The sequence below is a fragment of the Phocoena sinus genome, chromosome 3 (genome assembly GCF_008692025.1).
Source record: "Phocoena sinus isolate mPhoSin1 chromosome 3, mPhoSin1.pri, whole genome shotgun sequence".
In the NCBI taxonomy this organism is placed as follows: domain Eukaryota; kingdom Metazoa; phylum Chordata; class Mammalia; order Artiodactyla; family Phocoenidae; genus Phocoena; species Phocoena sinus.
In genome coordinates, this window is record NC_045765.1 from 115,506,836 (window position 1) to 115,529,220 (window position 22,385).

Here is a 22,385-nt window from a genome sequence, read left to right on the forward strand (position 1 = left end):
TTCTAAGTTGTTTAAATTTCAGCATCTGTGGTTACTTCTTTTTTGTTTCTTTTTACTTTTTAAAGTGGCTTATTCTTTTTTCCAGCTTTATTGAGGTAAAATTGACAAATATGAGTGTATATGTTTAAGGTCTACAGTGTGATGATTTGATGTACAGTGATTACTAAAACCAAGCTAATTAACATACCCATGATCTCACATAGTTACAGTTTCTCATTGTGTTTAATTTGTATTAACTTCACACACTTTAGAAATACATATTTGCAAAAACAGTTAATTTTGATACAGTACCAACTCCAGAGTTGTGAAGATTAAATAAATTAGTATATGTACATTGGTGAGAACAGTGACTTAGTAAGTATATTATTAGTATCAACCATTATTATTATTCTTGCCCATAATTTTCTAGTTTTGATTACGCTTATACTTATTGTTAAAGCAGAATTATACAAGGTCCTCTTTAAAAGTTGACCAGAGAGTTTCCTACCATTAATAATGCACTGACTTGCACTATCTTAAATAACTTGTAATGCACTCACAAGATAAGTAAATAAAACCACTAGGTTACGTGTAGGTTTATGGGTAATAATGTCATGGTAGAAAATCATGTATATGAGCTCATAATATTCTCCTAGAAATTACAGAATAAGGAAGTTCATATATGCTACTATCAACAAATTTCATTGCAACTGGCTGTTTCATTTTCCCAATTCTTTATCACTTAGATAATTTCCCACTGAAAGATAAGAATGAGTTAGGCACATAGACCTCAAAGTCTTTTATCTAAGGGGACAACAGTAAAAGAAAAAATCTGACTACTGCTTCCCACTTGTTTCCTATGAGGAAACTGCTTTTGACTTGAGTTGTTTTGGGTGGTTGTTTTTTTTTAATTGGTAACACTTTGTCAAGCCTTTATCTGTTAGTGCACCTGAAACTAATATAATGTCAATTATATCTCAGTTAAGAAAAAACCTTGAAAAAAAATCTCATATGAGAGGAACTTCCCTGGTGGCACAGTAGTTAAGAATCCACCTGCCAATGTAGGGGACACGGGTTCGAGCCCTGGTCTGGGAAGATCCCACGTGCCTTGGAGCAACTAAGCCTGTGTGCCACAACTACTGAGCCTGCGCTCTAGAGCCCATGAGCCACGCTACTGAGCCTGCGTGCCACAACTACTGAAGCCTGTGGACTCTAGAGCTCGTGCTCCACAACAAGAGAAGCCACCACAATGAGAAGCCCACATACCGCAATGAAGAGTAAGCCCTGCTCGACACAACTAGAGAAAGTCTGCACACAGCAACGAAGACCCAATGCAACCAAAAATAAATCAAAAAATTTTTAAAAATCTTATGAGTTCACTGTTTTATAGTAATGTTTATAGAAAAATTGCCAACCCTCATTAGATTAACAGTTCATATTTTCAACCTTTTGGTCAATACAGCCATCACAGTCACAGCTAATATAGTTAATTTGAATAAAGGAAAGTTTGCATCTATATATGTTTAAAGACATAATTCTGCTTAAAATTTCTACTATAACACTAATGATCCAATGGGAACTCTTGTTTTCATGAATAAGGGGTTACTGTCTCATTTGTACCTAATGCAAATCATACCATTTACTTTCAAAATGCTTGTAAGCAGTCTCTCTCAAATCAGTTACACCCCTTATTTAATAGTGTATATGCAATTAATTTATTTTAAAAACATCCTTTATACTAGTATAATAGAAAACTTCAACCCAACCCTTAAATGATGTTAATAATCAGAAAAGCTAAGAAAAAGTTCCCAAATAGTGCAGGGCAAGTAGATTTTCCATAGAAACATGTGAAAAACACAGTAAAGCAGGTAAGACACTTTCGTATTTGTATTTATCCTCACAACAATCCTGCAAGGGAAGTGATATTAGCCCCATTTAACAGATATGGAAGCTGAGGCCCAGGGCAGCTGGGACTTACCCAGGAACACATAGCTCATGTCCTTTCCATTATTCTACAATGCTGAAAAGTTTAATCTTTAATTCAAAATGGTTGTTGGTTAGATTTTATTTCGGTATTTCTGGCTAGCATCTAATAATAATTATCAATGACTTTTGAACCGACTGTGTCAACATTACAATAACCAAATACCTTGGTTGTTTTGTGAGAGAACTCACCTTGACTCAGCAACACCAAACTGATTCAGAGAAAGGGCTGTGGAAAAAGCGGGTTTCTCATGGTTTTTGAAGTAATACTGCCACCTCGTGGACTAATGGTGAGCTACAGTCCACTTTAAGTCCATGGCATTAACCTCATATGGGCCTTAGTGCTGCCGGTAATGCTACTTCCTTTTCTAGTCCATCCATTCCCCCAACAATAGTGAACAACAGAAATATTCTAGGTTACTTTTACAGGTATCAACTCGATTCTCACAAGCACTTTTTGTGATTTTGTTTGTCTGATTAACAGATGAAGAAAATGAAATACAAAATGGTAAAATAACTTGACTAAAGGCACACAGCTAGTGAGTGGCTGAGCCAAGATTCAAACCCAGGCAGAGGGCTCCGGAGTATGAGCCCTTGACCTCCCTAGAAGTACTTTTTCTGTTCTCTCCTCAAACTTTCTAACCTCTGAACTCCTTCTTCTCCAACCTGTTTCAGTTGGTGGTTTTTTCCCATAAAGGAACTTAGTAAAGAACTTCCACAAACCCCCAGCACCACAGCTATACACCTAATTACATCTGTGCCATATCTTCTGCCTTCCCTCTTGAACTATGCCCAAACTATTAATTTCCTGTCTAAGCCGACCATTCCATTTGGGCCCCCTTCCAAGCACACTGCTCCAGCAATTGGTCCCCTCTCTCTACTCTAATCATCAGTTTCCCCCTCTCTCCAGAGGGATTATCCCCACCAGCATACAGTCTGTCATTTCATTCAAAAAATGACTATTTTAATAATCATTTTAAATGGGGCTTTTAATTAATGTTTGATAGTTGATTTAAGTTGAACAGACTAAATTTCTTTAAACAATCCCATTTACAACCCAAAGTCCTTTAAACAGTTTAATAGCATTTACACTTTTAAGATATTTTCTTGTAAATAGCACTTCAAATGCTTGACCCAACAAGCAAAACCTTCCCAAGTACTTAACTCTTATAAATATAATAAATGTACAGTGACTAAGTTCTCTGACAGATTTCAGTATTTCTGCAGGCTTTCTAAGATCTTAAAATACATTTCAACTAAAATTTACAAGTCTAAAAATCTTTAGGCATTTTAAGTTGGAAATGAAGGCCAGTGTTACATACTGTAATATGTCAGGTATGTTCCAATACTACTTCAAATAGCAAATACTACAGTTTGTCCCAATGACTATAAAAAACTATTCCTGAACTTAACACTGAAGTATTGATGGCTATGGGAATTGTTTCCTGACCTTTTTGAAAATCTGTAATCGTTACATATTGCATCTAAAAACGCCAGCACTCTGTGAAGTTTTGTTAAACGGAATGAGTGGTTTGGGCCCCAGCAGGCAGGCCAGTTCAGGGTTGCTGGCATGAGGGACTCAAGCTTGGGGGAATTCAAGGGTGAATTAACTACCGTAGTAAATTCAATGATAAATGAGAATACCAACCTTGGATGGTTGTGGTGAGAATCAAATAAAATAATGTACGGGAAAACCCTTGTCACATGTGAGTTGACAGCAGTTTTTTGGTAGAATTTTAACCTTTCATTCTTACTGTTGATAGTATCCAATCTATCAGCATATTTATTAAGCCACATTATTTTAAAAGCTTTAAATTTATTTAAATAAATTAACCCTTCTTAACATGAAGACACAGTTTCTAACCTTGACTAATCTCATAATTACTCAGGGAAGCAAACTCCTGGTTTCTTATAAGCCACTGGGCTTCATGATTGCTTAAATCAATTGATGAGGGGGAAACCAGACCCTCTGTTTGAGCATATGTCTTCATCAGAACATAGGAATATTTTTTTCTGCTTTAAAAAAATATATCTGAGGGCCTCCCTGGTGGCGCAGTGGTCGAGTCAGCCTGCCAATGCAGCGGACATGGGTTCGTGCCCCAGTCCGGGAGGATACCACATGCTGCGGAGCGGCTGGGTCCGTGAGCCATGGCCACTGAGCCTGTGTGTCCAGAGCCTGTGCTCCGCAACGGGAGAGGCCACAACAGTGAGAGGCCCGTGTACCGCAAAAAAAAAAAAAAAAAAATATATATATATATATATATATATCTGAATTCACAGAACGGAAATTTTAAGAGGAGACTGCAATTACAAAATCTTCCTTTAAGAATTCTTCTGGCCTGACATTTCCTTACAGATAATTAACTACTTAAGGAACTGGGGGAAGGTGGAAAAGGTAGCAAGTGTAAAATCAGTGTGCTAGGAATCAGTAACCAGTTACTATCCATCAGGAATTGAAACATCTCAGAAAGCCAAGAAGAAAATATGAATTTCTTTATAAAAAAATGTGAATTACATTGAACTTTTTTTAAAAAACACAAGTATTTTCCAAAACAAGCAACTCTGGCTTGGGGTTCTGAAACACAAAATGATGTTAAGAATAGAGGAGAAAAAAAAAAAAACTAAACACAGATCATTATGGTTTCCAGAGGTAGGTAGCTACAAAATAAGCTCCAAATATATCAATATGTATAAAAAACGCTGAAATGCTATTAATCACGAGACATGGCAAATTTTATCATTCTGCTGACCTGAAGCAAGTTGAAAAGCTGGTAGAAAGGCTGCATATTTGGGGAAGAGGAAAAACATGGTCTGTAAGGCCTACCTGCAGACCTTGCTCTGAGAAGCACAGTCAAGATTACAGAAAGAAAAAGAACCATGGGCTGCTGAGCACAATTTTTAGTATTCAAATCTGCCTCATCACACTCTCTGAATACAGGTCAAACTAGGGTCAATTATTCAGAGTTGGCCACTAATTTGCCACACTTGGAACAGATACAGCCCAATTACCAGCTAGGTGGAACACGTGGCCTGGGATAAGGGATGGCATCAAGGAGAGGGAGGCAAACTCAGCTGGGGCTTGGGAATCCCAAGTGCCCCGATTAGAGTGAAGAAAGAATTTATTTGTTGTTGCCATTTGTTTTGTTGTTGTTGTTTTTCCAGGATAGAAGGGAAACGTAAAGCCCTGTTCCTTTGGCAGTATTCCTAGTTGAAACCCTCTCCAGAGTTCTGAATGCCTACTCAAATGCTGAAACAGAACTCTGCTGTAGTAAAATTAATGTTGGGCTTCCCTGGTGGCGCAGTGCTTGAGAGTCCGCCTGCCGATGCAGGGGACACGCGTCTGTGCCCCGGTCCGGGAAGATTCCACATGCCGCGGAGCGGCTGGGCCCGTGAGCCATGGCCGCTGAGCCTGCGCATCCAGAGCCTGTGCTCCACAACGGGAGAGGCCACAGCAATGAGAGGCCCGCGTACCGCAAAAAAAAAAAAAAAAAAAAAAAAAAAATTAATGTCCATTTGTCCAAGATGGACATACACTATGACCAAAACATCTTCCAGCTAAAGATGCCAGGAGATAATTCAAAATAGCACATGGAAAACCATGATTAAAAACAGGTTCTTATTTTCCAAGCACAGTTATTCCAGTCTCTTCCATAAAACTGCTTCTGTAAATAGTTTTTTTTATGTATCAAACAGAGTCTCCTCCCAGTAGTCAACCGCATCAAATCTATTCCAAGTTAGGAGTTCTTATGTGTCCTGTTAAGCACACACTATGATTCAATCTTCTTGTTCTCTAGAAATCCATCAGATGTATTATGCTGCAACAAAGAAGTGCTTTCTTTACTTGTCATGGTAGCAAAAAGCATATCCATCATCCCCAAGGTTTCTAGTAGTTCTCTTTGGTAATCAATCTCTTTTTCTATAAGTCCTTGAAGTACCAAAAACTTTTTATCAACTACAGGAGACTGACCAATCACAGGTAGATATATATCTAGAAAGAGAGAGAGGAAACACATTTACTAGAAACATCTTTCTAAACAATACATGAACAACAATATTTAGAAAAAGTACAAAAATATTAAATATAAAAGACATTGAAAAATCTGTACTTATTTTACAACTTATGTTTTACATAAAGTAAACAATCCATCTGAAAAACGTATTTCAAAAAGAAATAATTAAAGAAAGTACAGTGTTAAGGTTCTGACTTATTTTCATTTCCCCATTAAAAATTAGTCGTGGGGGCTTCCCTCGTGGCGCAGTGGTTGAGAGTCCACCTGCCGATGCAGGGGACACGGGTTCGTGCCCCGGTCCGGGAAGATCCCACATGCCGCAGAGCGGCTGGACCCGTGAGCCATGGCCGCTGAGCCTGCGTGTCCGGAGCCTGCGCTCTGCAACGGCAGAGGCCGCAACAGTGAGAGGGCTGCTTTTTATTATATTTTTCAGCACTAGAGATTTTTTTCTGTTCTTGAAAATACAGTTTGTTCTCTTTGAAAAAAAAAAAAAAATTAGTCATGGTCATTGGAGGTATTTAAGGAAAAAACTTTTTAAATTATAATAACCCTGGTGCCAGCAACTGAAAGCCAATCCATTGTAAACATTTTACTCCCACTTTAAAATGCACTGATTTACTACTATTGTTTGTTTTCTCCATGAAGTCTTCACTGGAGAACTGATAAAGACAAGGTATATCAATCTATTTGATTTCATTATTTGACATCTCTACTTCTGCAAGTATGCTACAATTTTTCAGGTTTTAACAGCTACTTACCAATAATTATTTCGGCAGCATTAATCAAAACAGGGGCAAATCTTGGCTGGGACAGATTCCTACAAAGCAAAAATTCTGTTTACTGAAACCTGGAAACTTAAAGAAAAAAAATTCTTAAAATAGATTTACTAAACTGTTCTGTCAGTTCTTTACAAAGCTCAAACTAAAAGTAAATTTGGAGATAAAATTTCAGATGCAAAATACATGCGCTTCATAGACATAAAACATACCTTATCAAAAAATTAAGAACACGACTGACTTCCTTTTCATCTCGACCTGCAAGGGCATTTGCAAGGACTCCTCTTCGATTTAGCTCCTTTATGATGGAAACTGTAATCTCAGGCGTCTTTATTGCACAGCTGGGCTAGAAAATTTTTCAGAGTCAACATGAGCAGACAAGACAGTACAAGAAAAAAAATCATAGTCTTGGAACTCACTAACAATTACCAAATTTAAACAGGTTTTTTTCTTCCCAGTTTTGAGTCATGGTAATGACAAGGCAAGAAACAAAATGATTCTTTTAAAAATAAGCTCCCTGTAGATACATCAATTGTAACAAATGCACCACTCTGGTGGGGATGTTGATAAGGGGGGAGGCTATGCATGTGCGGGGCAGGTAGTATATGGGAAATCTCTGTACCTTCCCCTCAACTGTGTTGTGAACCTAGAACTGCTCTAAAAAAAAGTCTTAATAAAAAATTCACACACAATCTGTAGTGAGGTGGATGGACCCAGAGTCTCATACAGAGTGAATAAAGTCAGAAAGAGAAAAACAAATACCGTATGCTAACACCTATATATGGAATCTAAAAAAAGATGGTTCTGAAGAACCTAGGGGCAGGATAGGAATAAAGACACAGACACAAAGAATGGACTTGAGGACATGGGCAGGGGGAAGGGTAAGCTGGGACAAAGTGAGAGAGTGGCATGGACATATATACACTACCAAATGTAAAACAGATAGCTAGTGGGAAGCAACCGCATAGCATAGGGAGATCAGCTCCGTGCTTTGTGACCACCTAGAGGGGTGGGATAGGGAGGGTGGGAGGGAGGGAGACACAGAGGGAGGAGATATGGGGATATATGTATATGTATAGCTGATTCACTTTGTTATAAAGCAGAAACTAACACACCATTGTAAAGCAATTATACTCCAATAAAGATGTTAAAAAAATAAATTAATAAAATAAAATAAAATTGATTACCATCCAGCCCTTATTAAAACTCAGGTGACACAACTGGTATTTGAGAGAAGAAATCTATGGACCAAGTTAACCATCATTGCTCTAAATTGGTTTTTAGCTATGTTCTATTATAAGTGAATTCTTACTTGAATTGTATTTGGTTACCTATTTGTTGAAATGACACTACAGAAGTTGTGGGCATTTATTATTATGTCTTTGGCTTTTACAGAGGGTTAATACATAATCCTATGCTTGAGAATATTTCTGCATCTTCTAATGACATAAAGACTATCACATGATTCCTATATTTTTCTTCGTGTTCCAACTAAAAACAACTCATGATAAATTTCTCTGTACTACAGTGTGAAAAAAAAACGTTGTGTATTTTTTCTAAAATATAGATATATATGTTTCATTTATCTAATAGCAATTATGAAATTCAATCCATTATCCTTTTTACCTTGCTTCTAGGAAACTGGAATATACATTTATGTTCAACTCTAGTATATATTCATAGCCTAAGTTTCTGCATCTTTCTATAGTATGGGTATTCATATTCAATATGATTTTAGCAACCTATTTATATGTGTGTGTCACAAATTACATCCACTTTTTTGAAGTAGAAAGAATATAAATAAAATAAAAAAAAAGTACACACACACACATACACACACATTCCTCATTCACCTCAAGGACTCTGTCAAGTGCCTTAGAGATCCGGAAGTTTTTCAGATCCCTGTCATACAATTCTAGGTGTTTCTTTGATGGTCTGTTGATCAAAATGTCATCCTGCATTGAAAAGTAAATTTACAGAGAAAAGTCAAATATCCTTTTAGAGCTTCATTCAAAATAAACTTCTTCGTAGTGGTATTTCTTTTTTTTTTTCCGCTGTACGCGGGCCTCTCACTGTTGTGGCCTCTCCCGTTGCGGAGCACAGGCTCCGGACGCGCAGGCTCAGCGCCCATGGCTCACGGGCCCAGCCGCTCCATGGCATGTGGGATCTTCCCAGACCGGGGCACAAACCCGTGTCCCCTGCATCGGCAGGCGGACTCTCAACCACTGTGCCACCAGGGAAGCCCCCGTAGTGGTATTTTTTCATAGTTCTGTGGTGTCCTTGAACTGTATCATAAAAAATGGTCATATGCCCATATTGTCGATTAAATGAAAATGGAATAATCTGCCACATCACTGTGTTCTTAGTGTCCTATGATTTTAACTTACGATACATACACGATACCTCCATTCTGGGCAAACATTACTCACTGCAATTCTCTTTACATAGCAAGCAGTGATTCAGCAGAAAGAGAAAACAAGTATCAGAGAAACTGCCATCTAGTCCCAGTAAAGAAATCCTGGATCAACACAACTTCCTTGTATCTCCATCTTCTCCATCTTCTGATGCCAAATGGAGATATTATTGGCTCTACTCCTTTTCAGGGTTGTTTACAAGATCAAATCAGATGGCATGGGAAAGACACTGTTCTGAGCACCACAGCATTGTTATGATTCAGGGCATTAAGAAGTACAGTTCTTACTTCCCATTACCTATTAATTTAATGTCCCCAATCTAGCAATGTGGAGATAAATGAGGTAGAGAAAAGCAAAATGAAGCTAAATGCCATGTGAACTACACTTTCCAGTAATGTGCAGTGATGAGGTTGGATACTCTAACAAATTTCACCTTTAAAACAAATTACAGGGCTTCCCTGGTGGCGCAGTGGTTGGGAGTCCGCCTGCCGATGCAGGGGACACGGGTTCGTGCCCCGGTCCGGGAAGATCTCACATGCCACGGAGCGGCTGGGCCCGTGGGCCATGGCCGCTGAGTCTGCGCGTCCGGAGCCTGTGCTCCGCAACGGGAGAGGCCACAACAGTGAGGGGCCCGCGTACCAAAAAAAAAAAAAAAAAAAAAAATTACACAAAATATATAAATACCTGTTGTTTCATATAATTTTTTCCTTTAATAAAAGTTCGATATGCAGGCCTTCTTCTCCTGGGAAGAGAATCCTTCTTTGCTTCAGATTTCCGATGTTTAACACTCAGTATTCCATTGGTCATTCCTACAACTATTGTCTCATCTTCATGCTAACAGCAATTAGAAAAATAAGTTAGTATATTCCTAACTCATAATTCATCTCACTTTTTCTTCAAAATACCATTTATAATGTGTTTGCCACTTATCCATACTTTCAACAAGAGTTCCATTCAGATATAGAAACTCCAACGAAAAGTTAGAATAAAATCATTTTTTTCCTCCAAGATACTATTATATTGACAGAACTTTTAATTATACTTGGAAATTATCACTGGCAGTTTGTATAATAATACAGTTAATGACATCTTAAGAAACTTCCAAAATAATTTTTTTCCCACATCCTCTTCCTAGAAACAGAATGATGTGGTAGCATGACTTTCCACAATCTTGTCAAGAAAATATTTTCTAATAACTTTTCCCCTCCCTATTTCTATATAATGTATTCAAATCTATTCCTCCTCAATGGCTCATGAAACTTGACAATGAACATTCCAGAAGGAGCAGTTAACAAAGAAAAGGAGACATCATTTCATTGTGTTGCCCCCTATTCTTTTTTTTTGCTCAGAGAGCCAACTTGACTTTCTGGAGTATTTAATCCTTGGGGTAAATATACTGAAGAGAGATTTATCTGCTTTCCAGGTCCTGTCCTTAGCGTTAACAATGCCTACAATAGTGTAGTTAGTTTCAAGCTATGCTGTGAGTGGGACCTAAATCTGAATTCATGCCTAGTTACTGAGACAAGTTACATGTTCTAGCAATTATCTAATGGGGTGAGAAGAAAATAATACTTGTACAAATACAAAGATAAACCCTAATGTTCCATTTTAGTTTCATTTAACAGGCAAGGTTAGTGAAAGCTTTAAAAAGAGCTAAAAGTACTTACTGCAAGTGCAAGACTCAAAATTGAAGCTGCATAATCAAAACTGTGGACTACTTTATAGGAACTTGTGCTATATACTTTCACCTTCCTAATGAAAAAGAAAGCTTTGTCACAAATCATCTTGGAAATGAGCATAAAAGGTAAAATTTCTATTTTCTGAAACTCAATATATGAATATTAAAACTTATACAACAATGAAGAAAAACAATTAATAATATTAGTTACAAACTAATTCATCACTGGATCTCTTTTAAAAATGAACTGTTTATTGTTATGCTTGCATAAAGACTTCAACCAGCCACCAGAAGGATAGACCACTGTCTCCTGAAAATGAAACTTGAAAGTAAAGAAAAAGCAACATGAATGTTCATTGGAAAGAGCAGGGTTTCTCAGCTTCATTCAGCATTATCGACATTTCGGCCAGGATAATTCTTTGAAATGGTGGCTGTTCTGTGCACCTCAAGATGTTTAGCAGCATCCTTGGTTGGCCTCTACTCACTGCATACCAACAGCACTACACCCCCAAGTTGTGACAACCACCAAAAATGTCCGCAGATAGTGCCAAATAGCCCGCTGGAGGACAAAAATCACTCTGGGTTGAGAACTACTATGAATAGAGGAACTTACACCTAGCTTTTGAGGGACACATCTAAAAATCAAGTCCCAAATTGCCTAGTAACACCATTGCAGAGAATCTGCTATATATTTACATAGTAAGTTCCTCTGTATTAGAAATATTTTCTAGCTTTTAAAATATGTATACTTTTTAATAAACATGCTGAAAAACCACGGCTTTCCATATCAGTGAAAAAGGGAAATATGGAAATAAAATGACCAACAATAGATAAATATAAGTAAATTCTAGAACTGGGCCATCATTCTAGCCACATGTGGCTAATGAGCACTTAAAATGTGGTCAGTGAAAAAGAAGGGAATTTTTTATTTTACTTAATTTTAATCAACTTAAATTTTAAAACTGAGGCAGTATAAAATATTTTCCTGTTAAACACAAGAATATTTATTTCACTTTAACTGTAAAGTATTACTACTGTATTAAGGGCATGTATTTGATGCTGAACTTGCTTCTCGTCTATCATTAATAATTTTTACATTGAATACATACTGAAATAATATTTTAGAGTAAATAACTTATTAAATTAATTTTACCTAGTACCTTTTAGCTTTTAAACATGACTGGTAAAACACTTAAAATTACATATGTAGCTCACATTATATTTCTATTGTACAGCACTGTTCTAGAACATTAATTAATGAAACACTAATACCTACTGAAAATAGTAATATTTAGAAATATGTATTTCTATACATTAATGTATAGAAATTTTTACATTAAGTTTTAAATTTTAAAGAATACAAGCTAGAATATATATACACATACTCATTATAAATACTTCAAAATATACAAACATACAATGATTTTAAAAGAAAACTACAGAATAATAGAAATTATTTTAAAAGATTAACGTTCACATGGTTCAATAAAATTCCTCAAGTATATAAATCAATAAATTACCTCAAGGGAGAAAATAAGTTTGCTATACGTAAATGAAATGTCAAAACTATTTTCAACTCAACAGATTTTTTTTCATGGAAATCATTTGGTAGAATATTTATTCTATCACAAATACTGCAGAAATAACTCAAGCAGTAAACATGTGTACATTAAGAATGATCCAGAAAGAAAATTAAAGTGCTAACCTATCCAGTGAGCCAGAAAGTAACCTCTGTCCAGAGCTGCTCAGACATAAGCACGTCACAGTTTTATGATGATTTTTCAAAGACACTAGCAACTGTCCTCCTTTTAGCATGTCCCAGACTTTAACGTAACGACCTCCTATAAAAAGAAATAATCATTAGTTTGATTATGAAAGGATCTGAAAAGCACTCTTCACTGGACACTCCACAGCATGGAGTGGAGGGATTTCAGAGCCAGACTGCCTGGTTTCAGTGCTGGGTCTACTATTTACTGGGTACGTGGCTGATGATAATTACAGTTCCTACCTCACAAAAACCTGTTATGATGATTAAATAATTTCATATTTGTAAAGTACACAGAACTGCCTGGCAAAATATGAAGTATAATCAAGAAAGATTTTATTTTAACAAGATTAAAATAATTCTACAAAAGGAATTCTGTATAACCATGGAAAAGAATAACATAGATTTCATTTCCTAAAAATTCTGTGAATCCCAACAAAACTGAAAAACTCTATAACTTTTACTCTAAGAATTGGAAGCATCTTTAAAGGCAATTTAATCCAGGGGTTTAAAAAGAATTTTTTTATTATGGCATCTTTTCTTTCAATGAAATATTAAGCAAAAGTCTAGTAGGTAAAATGGAAAAAGAGGCTGAGGGCTGGGGGTGGGAGGGGATGAAGTTCTTACTTATCCTGACTATGTAAAAGCACCTGGAACCCAATTTGCAGTCCCTGTCTCCCTACATGTAGCAGCTCATGAGAGAGATCACAGTTTGAAACCACTGATCTGGCCCAACCTCTCATTTTCAAGGTCTATATTGGTTAAAGGATTGCCCAAGGCCACACAATTAGCTACTGACATGACGGAGATTAGCATACAGGCATCCACTCTCCCTGTTCAACTTGTATGTACTTCCATTTCTCAAAATAACAGCAAGAAAAATAGGTAACTCTGACAATATTATCAACTTACTTTGAAAGCAAATAGGTACTGGGGAAAAGAGTATAAAACAGGATAACTTCTATTTGGATTTTAGAATTAAGCAAAAAACAAAACAAAGCTACACACTACCTACGTATTCTTCTAATGTCAACACATTAATTTTGACTTAACAAATGGAAAAAGACAATTTACTTCTTCCATTATAATTTTTTAAATGCATCTCAGTTCCAACTTGATAAAAAATGTATCAAGGCCCCTTTGACTCCACGTTATCTTCTCCTCCAGCACTATCAGCTATTTGCTGGGTAAGGCCACTTCAATCAAGAGTCACATAAAAAGAGATAAGCCTGATTCTAGATCTGAAAGAACCTGTGTTTTCAAAAGCCGCCACAGAGCAGATCTCTTACGTAAGAACAACAGCAGGAGTACGACCTGGATTTTTAGATTAAGTACACAATGAAGGCTCTCAAGTTCTGAGATTTCAGATCTGCCACTTATCACTTTGTCTTGAACAAATTACTTAAAACTTTTACTTATTTTCTTTTGCAAAATAGAGGGAAAACTATCTTGTAGGCTCACCTAGGGGATTGGAGGTAATACGTTTATAATAGCATAGTGCCTGGCTCATATTAGCTACTCAATAAATGAAAATTGCTTGCCTGTGCCACTTATCAACTGTCTGAGCAAAAACTGAGACATGCATTTCAAGTGCACACTGATAAATTATAAAGAGTAACTAATAAAGAAATATCTGACTCAAGACAAACAATATTGGTGAAAGTAATTTTTAAAAGAAATACCTGCTGATACCAGAAGACCTCCAGAGGGAAAAAGCAGGACACTCTCCACTGGCTGCCCATGCTCAGCAGAGATAACACTCTGGTTTGTTCGTGCATCAAACATCTTCACAGTGTGATCATATGACCCTAAAATGTCAATTTTTGTACTATGTGAGTTTCACTACTCAAAATAACAAAAATTATATGTGTGTGTGCATAATCAAACATAAACTTTAAAGGGAGAAGAAGCATAGATGAAATTTTAAAAAGACATATGTATACTCATGAAGACACAGTACTTCCAAACCCTCTGGTACCACTGACTGTTTCTGAAGCACTAACCTACACAGAATCTTAAATGATTCCTATCTTCAGACTACTGTCACTACTGAGTCACCTGGGAATCTTTGCACAGGCACCCATTAAGACTGAACTGCACTATCTCTGTTTCTTGGCTGCTGGAGAACCTGTGAAAACCAGAGTACAGATGTTTCCAAACACATCTGGAGGATGATAAGAACAATCCCCAGGGACTTCCCTGGTGGCGCAGTGGTTAAGAATCCCCCTGCCAATGCAGGGGACACGGGTCCAATCCCTGGTCCGGGAAGATCCCACATGCCGTGGAACAACTAAGCCCATGCACCACAACTACTGAGCCTGCACTCTAGAGCCCGCAAGCCACTACTGAGCCTGTGTGCCACAACTACTGAAGCCCACATGCCTAGTGCCTGTGCTCTGCAACAATAGAGGCCACCGCAGTGAGAAGGCCGCACACCGCAACAAAGAGTAGCCCCCGCTCACCGCAACTAGAGAAAGCCGGCCCACAGCAACGAAGACACAACACAGCCATAAAACAAAACAAGAAAAAACCTTGCCTTAATTCTGAGCAATAAACTTAAAATAAAAAAGCTTACTTCATATAAAAAAAAATCCCCAGAAGAAAAAGAAAATAAAACAATTGGATAAACAGAGACATATTTTTTTATAAAACTTTTTAAAACTCCTCTATCCCAGGGTAAGCTGGGACAAAATAAAAGAGTGGCATGGACATATATACACTACCAAATTTAAAATAGATAGCTAGTGGGAAGCAGCTGCATAGCATAGGGAGATCAGCTCGGTGTTTTGTGTCCACCTAGAGGGGTTGGATAGGGAGGGTGGCAGGGAGACGCAAGAGGGAGGAGAAATGGGAATATACGAATATGTATAGCTGATTCACTTTGTTATACAGCAGAAGCTAACACACCATTATAAAGCAATTATACTCCAATAAAGATGTTTAAAAAACAAAAAACAAAACTCCTCTAACTCAAAAGAGTCCCAAAGCAATATTAAAGTATATCAATAAAATTACCAACTTCAGGAGGGAAGAAAAAGATTTCACCAACCTGTTACAAAGAGATCTGGGTTCAGTTTGCTAGCACATCCACACCTCACATAATCAGAATGTTCTTTGAATGTCAGAATTTCTTTGGAGTTTGGAATATCCCATAATTTAACTGTATAATCATCAGCCCCAGAGACCACATGATATTTGTCAGCTGTAAAATCTACTGTATGAACTGCTCTGAAAGATCAAGGATCAGTATATTAAAAAGCAAGGAAAAATTATTGCTGGCACCTTCTGACATCAAACACCCTTCTTCCCAAAATAACAAAAAAAAAGCAGCTCAGTTTCAGTAATTGTAGGGAGAAATCATGAGAGAATAAGAAAATCTTTAAAACAGGTAATTGTCCCCAAGCCAATTTAAAATTTATATACCCCTAGTACTATGAAGTTAATAAGAATATTCAACAGTAGTCTTAAAATTATATTTTCTAATAAGTTAACATTTCTACTTAGCACGTCAACAAAAAGTAAATGTTCTAAATGTTGGCACAAAGGTACTTTAATTTGAAAAATTTCAAAATGGGTAGTTCTTAAAAAATTCTAAGGACACTTGTCACTAAGTAGGATCATATTAAGTGAACTTGTTATATTTAAAATGTTTCACTGATGGACTAAGACTATCCTGATAATACAAAAAACACTTTTGAGATTTAAAATCAACAGCAAATTTCAGTGACAACATTGGTAATCCTGAAAGATATAAAACTGTCCCTAGCCATTTAATTTATAAAGGGGCAAAACACCAAATCCAAGTAGAAAAAAATCCAACTTGATTTCAAAATAACAACCTCTAATATAGTCCAAGCCTTTAGAGTTCTCATTAATAGTTGTGAGGCTGCCTTTAGATCAGCAGTTTATAACCTCAACGGCGTCACAGAACTCACTGAGAAGTTAACGAAAGCTACAGGACATCTCCATAGATAACCACATATTTCCTAAAATGTCACATACAATTCTAGAAATTCATGAGCCCCATCAAACTGGACCATAGGACTGAACCAAGTTAAGCACTGTCTTAGAACAACCAGAAAATAAAGTCCGTGACGGTACATAATCTTCACAGAACTGTTTTTTTCAAAGCCTGTAAAACCAGTAGAGCTTACAATAATACAAAACAAAACAAAAACACATAAAAACCAACTATCTGTAACTGTATGGTGACAGATGTTAACTCAATTTATCGTGATCGTTTCACAATATATACATATAGTGAATCATTATGCTGTACACCTGAAACTAATATAATGTATGTTAATTATAGCTCAATAAAAAAAAATTAAAACAAAACAACTGTCTCTTACTTAGTATGGCCTTCAAACTGCCTGAGGGGAGCCCTGCCACTTATATCAAAAAGCTGAATGCCACCATCTTCACTGCCAGCCACAAGCAGTCTACCATCCTGCCGAAAAGTAGCACAGTATGCTGTGTCTTTAAATCGTGAAAAGGTTTTTATAGGTTCTTGGGAGTATCGGCCATAAACGTGAATCTACAAGAAGATAAAAAACACAGTATTAAAAAAAAAAAACACAAACACAGTATTTTACTAGATGGCTCAAGACCAGTAGTAAATATAAACTACATAAAAGAAAAACAAAAATTATATTTACCCTTGAAGAAGCTGTGACAGCATAATTATACGGAGGCTGTGGAGAAAAGTCTACTTTTGACACTGCACCAAACTCCTTGATCTGAACAGGGGTCTTAATGAAAAATAATAGTATATTAACAAAGTTATAACTGGTAAGGCATATTTAAGCATGTAATTTCTTATTGACAATTTCTTTTTGTTCTTAGTAACTAGGTTGTATTTAATAGAGAAGTATGAAGAAAGCAAAAAAGATCCAAATCCCATCATCTAGACAATCTCTGTGGCCATTAAAGTAAATAAATATATGGTTGAAAAGCCACACCCCACTTTTTCTCTTTAGCTGTGAAGTTTTCTGTGATTATGACCAGGAAAAAGTTATGCCTAAACCAGCACATATTTAACCATGTATTTTAACTGGCACAAAGATCATACCACACAGGCTGTTCTGCACCTTGCCTTTTTTTCACTTATTAACACCTTAGCTAATAACTTTGCATAAGAGCAACAGCTTTATCATCCATTATAAGATTCATCATAATTTAATTTACCAGTTCACTACTAACAAATAGGTTTTTCTGAGATTTCTTTTTTTTAAAATAAATTTATTTATTTATTTAGTTTTGGCTGTGTTGGGTCTTTGTTGCTGCATGCGGGCTTTCTCTAGTTGCGGCGAGTGGGGGGCTACTCTTCGTTGCAGTGCGTGGGCTTCTCATTGCGGTGGCCTCTCTTGTTGCGGAGCATGGGCTCTAGGTGTGCAGGCTTCAGTAGTTGTGGCTCACGGGCTCTAGAGCATAGCCTCAGTAGTTGTAGCGCACGGGCTTAGCTGCTCCGCAGCATGTGGGATCTTCCCGGAACAGGGCTCGAACCCGTGTCCCCTGCATTGGCAGGCGGATTTTTAACCACTGCGCCACCAGGGAAGTCCCTGAGATTTCTAATATTACAAATAACACTTCAATGAACATCTTTCTACATAAAGATAACATACTTTACACACAAATTCTGGAGAGTATATTCATTGAGTAAGTTCCAAGCTGTGGAACTTACAAGACCAAAAGGTATTTTTATCATAATAGATAATGCCAGAATTGCCCTCCAGAAAGTCTGCACCAATTTCCCTCCCTCAAGTAGCAACGATGATCAAAATTTTTCATTTGTGCCGATATAAGATGAAAAAGTATCCAAATTATTATCCAATAATTTTATTATCCAATAAATTATTATCTAAAATCCAATTCTTGTTTTAATTTGCACTTCTTCAATTATGAGTGAAGCTGAAGCTCTTTTAATATATTTATTGGCCACTTAAACTTCTTTTTCTATAACCTTCCCAATCCCAATCTTTTCCCATTTTTGTTTAGTTGTTCAGCTTTTTAAAAAAAATCATTTGTTAGCCTTTACATATAGTCTAGAAGAATTAATTTTGCATCACTTCCTCCTTAGATTAAGAAAAATGAAAGAAAAACCCTTCTTTCATGAGATTCAAATTCTAAAATTTATTTAATTCATTTGGCATTGATTAATCATCCATTCTGTGCTAGATAACTTCTATGATTAAACTGATTAAGGAATATGGATTTTTATTTTTATATAACTCTAAGAAAAAAATATCAGATATCAAATTTTCCACCCAAACTATAAGCTGCTGATAGATTATTTTTAGTTATTAGTTCTCTATTAGCATATCCAAAGTATAAAATATGCTGAAGAAATTGACATAAACGTAAAACACCTCCCTCCCTTAATTTTGCCTATACTTACCTTATAGTTGTTCCAGTACAGTGTATCTTGGGTGATTTTTTCACCAAGTACAGGATATGCCTGGATCGCTACAGGCTTATAACCAGCCATACTTTCATAGAATTGCACTGTTATCCAAGGGTAAATAGTTTGAAATTGGTGTTAGAAATAAAGCAACTCTGCCTCACGTCTGAAAACGAAAACATTTTATAAACACATTATTATTCATAAACCTCTATATAGTTATGATTTTCACTCTGCATCTTTTCAGAAAGCTGTGTGGTAGCTTATAGATTAGTGATCAGTAACCACTTAATTTCAATACAGAAGGGACAATCTAAAGGAAGCAGGAAGAATACAGATAGGGCTACCATAGTGTACTATCTACTCAGCTATAGGCAGAGGCTATACACAAATGTTCCCACACCTAACTGACCAACTTACAACACCTGGGAATAAATCTGGTTCTGCCACCCAGTAGCCAAAGCATTTAGAAACACACTGGCTTAGAATGTTCACTTACTGACAACAGAAAATGTTAAGGTGAAACTGCAAATACAAATGTTCCCTGAAATTAACCTAAAATGACATTTAATCTATAAGAACATAATCTAGGGACCTGACTTCCTGAAAGCCTAAAATTGCCAAGAAGAAAAGAAAACAAAGCTAATATTCTAATGCAAAAGATTAAAATTAAATTTAAAAGCTTAAAATAAAAATCTAATATTCTGATGTAGAAGCTTGAAATTAAGTTAATTTTAAAATGTTTAAACAGTAAGAAAGAAAACAAGAATAAAGCAATTCTGAAATTAAATTCTAAATTAAAGTGACACAATAAAAATTTATTAAAACTTTAACTGACATGTAATTAGGCCGAAATGTCTTTCCAGAACCATTCAGTTGCAACAGAGATTCAATTATATCAGAGGAATGATTCAGTGGTGCAACTCATCTTTCCCAAAAGCCTGAAAACACCGTATCAGTAACACCAAAATAAACAGGTGTGACATATTTTAAAGGCTTTGATGAAACACGGCAATCAATGATTTTAAAAGTTTTCTGTTCACTGAAGTACCTATAATGTGTAGGACACACTGTTTTAGGCAATGGGGTGCAATGGTGAGTGAAACAGACGTGGTCAGTGCCTTCATGTACTCCAATATTCCTCATTTCAGCTGGTAACTGGCATCTGGAATCAGCCTTGACTTGTCCTTCCTTCTCACTTCTAACATCCAAATAGTTAACAAAAGCTCATTTTACCTCCCAAATCTTTCTAAACTCCATCATGTCCACTCCACCTAGTTCCACTGCTCTAATTCACATCTTCTCATCTAAAGGTCTCCCTGACTCCCTTACCTACCTTCCAAATAGCCATCAGAGTTACCTAACTACCATGCAAATCTGGCTTTTGCTACAAAGCCCAACACTGCCCAGAAAAGAAGGTGCAAGCTCCTTTACATGGCATGTAAGGCCCTCTGTGATCTTGCCCTTGCTTACCTTTCCAGCTTCCCTCGTTATTCCCTTAACACACCATGCTCTTTCTTGTCTCAATGTTGTTCTTCATTTGTCCTCTCTAGCAGGAATGACCTCTTTCTACCTACCTCCTATTTATCATTTAAAGTTCAACTCAAGGATCACATCCTCCAAGAAACCTCTCACCTCCTAAGCTGGGTCAGGGGCTTGTCTTCTATAATCCTACATGACTCTGTATCTCTGTCAATGCACATAATCACATTGCATTTGTAATGACCTCTTTTTCCCATTGAATTGAACATTTCATATCTGAAAGATTAAAAACAAGTGCTCAAAGAATGTTTGTGGAAGGAAAGGAAGCACTGTGCTGGGTTATATGGGAAACAAAATTAAAGTCACAGGTGGTATCTATTGTATGAACACTGCTATAGAGCACAAGTCCACGAAAATTTTCTGTAAAAGGACAAATAATAAATATTTTAGGCTTCACAGGCCAACAGGCAAAAATGGAGGATATTATGTAGTTATTTATATAGCATGAAAGAAAAACGTCCCAATTTTTTACTAAGGAAACTGCCCCCAAATAATTATAAGTTCAATATTTTGTTTATGAATGAAAGGAATGGGACTTTTTGGAGGAGGGGGAAAACATTTCACTTACTCTGGTTCAAAGTTAATGTTTCCTATCATCAAATAGATTGCAAATATTCATCTATAAAAATCATTCTTGGCTCACTGAATACCCCAAAACGACACTGGGCCAGATCTAGCCTGTGGGCCTTCGCCCCTTACTACCGCAGAGTACTCCTTTGCCTATACAGCTGACCCTTGAACAACACGGGTTTGAACCGCGTGGGTCCGCTTAGAGGCAGATTTTTTTCAATAAATACTACAGTACTACAGAATTCCCGTTTTTTTGAATGCACAAGCAGAATCCAACATGTGGAGGAACCTGGATAAAGAGGAACCGCACATATGGAGGGCCCACTGTAAGTTATCCTTCAGGGGAAGGTTGGGGCCCCTAAACCTCCCCCTCCCCCGCAGTGTTCAAGGGTCAGCTGTATAGGCAAAGGAATACATAACTCTGCCTTGAAAGAAATCGTTTAAAGCTTTAGAAGGAAAAAGCGAGGCACAGGAACAGTGGTTTGCCAGATTAAAGTGAGGAACAGCATTAGAGGCAGGGGAGGGTAAGCAAGACAGAGCAAAGGCACGGATGCAAGTGATGTGAAAATGAATAGGAAGAAAATGATCAGGGAGAGGTTAGAGGCTGAGAAACTAGGATTAAATGAAAAACAGGTACTACTACATCACAATGCAGAATACCAAATGTATGCTATAAGTAACGTACATAACACGGAGCGCTCAGAAGCGATTTTTAACTCTAACTGGGCGGCTGCCAGAAAGATTCAAAGTGTGCAATTCAGCTAGGCCTTTAAGTTTAACATTAAAACGAATTAACCATTTAACATGGGTGGGCACTGCAAACTGCGGGAACCTCACAAGCAAAGACAGAGATAGAAATCAGCCTAAAGGGGTGTGGCTTACTCCGGGGACTAATGACGGTGGACAGTAGGTGTGGACGTGACGTGACTGTAGAGGGGGAAAATCTAGGTCGAAGGTAAATTGCGGGGATCCTGAGAGGCTGGTTAAGGAGTTTAGCTATTCCGCGGAGACTGGGAAACCCCAGAGGAGCATGCTAGATACCAAGGAAGGCCCGATGTGAGTCTGGGCCACCCCCATTGGGAACCCCCTTCACCTACCTCCGATGGGCCCGGAGGGTCCGCCGAGACTCCCCGGCCTCAAGGAGAAGTTCTTGGACTCCGCCAGCCCCCTCCCCGGACTATGCGGTAGAACATGCGGAAGATCACGCGGATCCTGGAAGGAGCTGCCGAAACACGCCACGAACAGAACGGCGAGACGTGTCGCACGAA

At 37.3% G+C, this 22,385-nt stretch overlaps 1 protein-coding gene across 3 annotated transcripts; it reads right to left on the reverse strand.

Moving 5' to 3' along the window:
• Positions 1–4,459: 4,459 nt before the first annotated feature.
• Positions 4,460–22,370, reverse strand: UTP15 (UTP15 small subunit processome component). Of its 3 annotated transcripts, XM_032628525.1 has the most exons (14): positions 22,215–22,370; positions 20,641–20,763; positions 19,003–19,171; positions 17,264–17,356; positions 16,958–17,142; positions 15,655–15,833; positions 14,288–14,413; positions 12,546–12,681; positions 10,830–10,914; positions 9,847–9,996; positions 8,602–8,703; positions 6,961–7,094; positions 6,731–6,789; positions 4,460–5,950 (listed from the first exon to the last, which is right to left on the reverse strand). In XM_032628525.1, the coding sequence occupies exons 3-14, from the start codon at positions 19,090–19,092 to the stop codon at positions 5,730–5,732; spliced, it is 1,560 nt and encodes a 519-aa protein (XP_032484416.1). In that variant the 5' UTR covers positions 19,093–19,171; positions 20,641–20,763; positions 22,215–22,370; the 3' UTR covers positions 4,460–5,729. The 3 variants fall into 3 exon arrangements, with proteins under 3 accessions (XP_032484416.1, XP_032484417.1, XP_032484415.1); XM_032628526.1 differs by lacking the exon at positions 20,641–20,763 and having other exon boundaries at positions 19,003–19,109; XM_032628524.1 differs by lacking the exon at positions 20,641–20,763.
• Positions 22,371–22,385: the final 15 nt, after the last annotated feature.

Bases quoted from the DNA above. Each gene is read 5' to 3' on its own strand.
- UTP15 (XM_032628526.1), bottom strand. From the start codon at position 19,092: ATGGCTGGTTATAAGCCTGTAGCGATCCAGGCATATCCTGTACTTGGT. The intron at 15,834-16,957 runs GTAAGAGACAGT...TTGATCTTTCAG, and splicing joins CAGTTTGAAGGCCATACTAA to AGCAGTTCATACAGTAGATT. The intron at 8,704-9,846 runs GTATTTATATAT...TTTTCAATGCAG, and splicing joins AAAATTATATGAAACAACAG to GATGACATTTTGATCAACAG.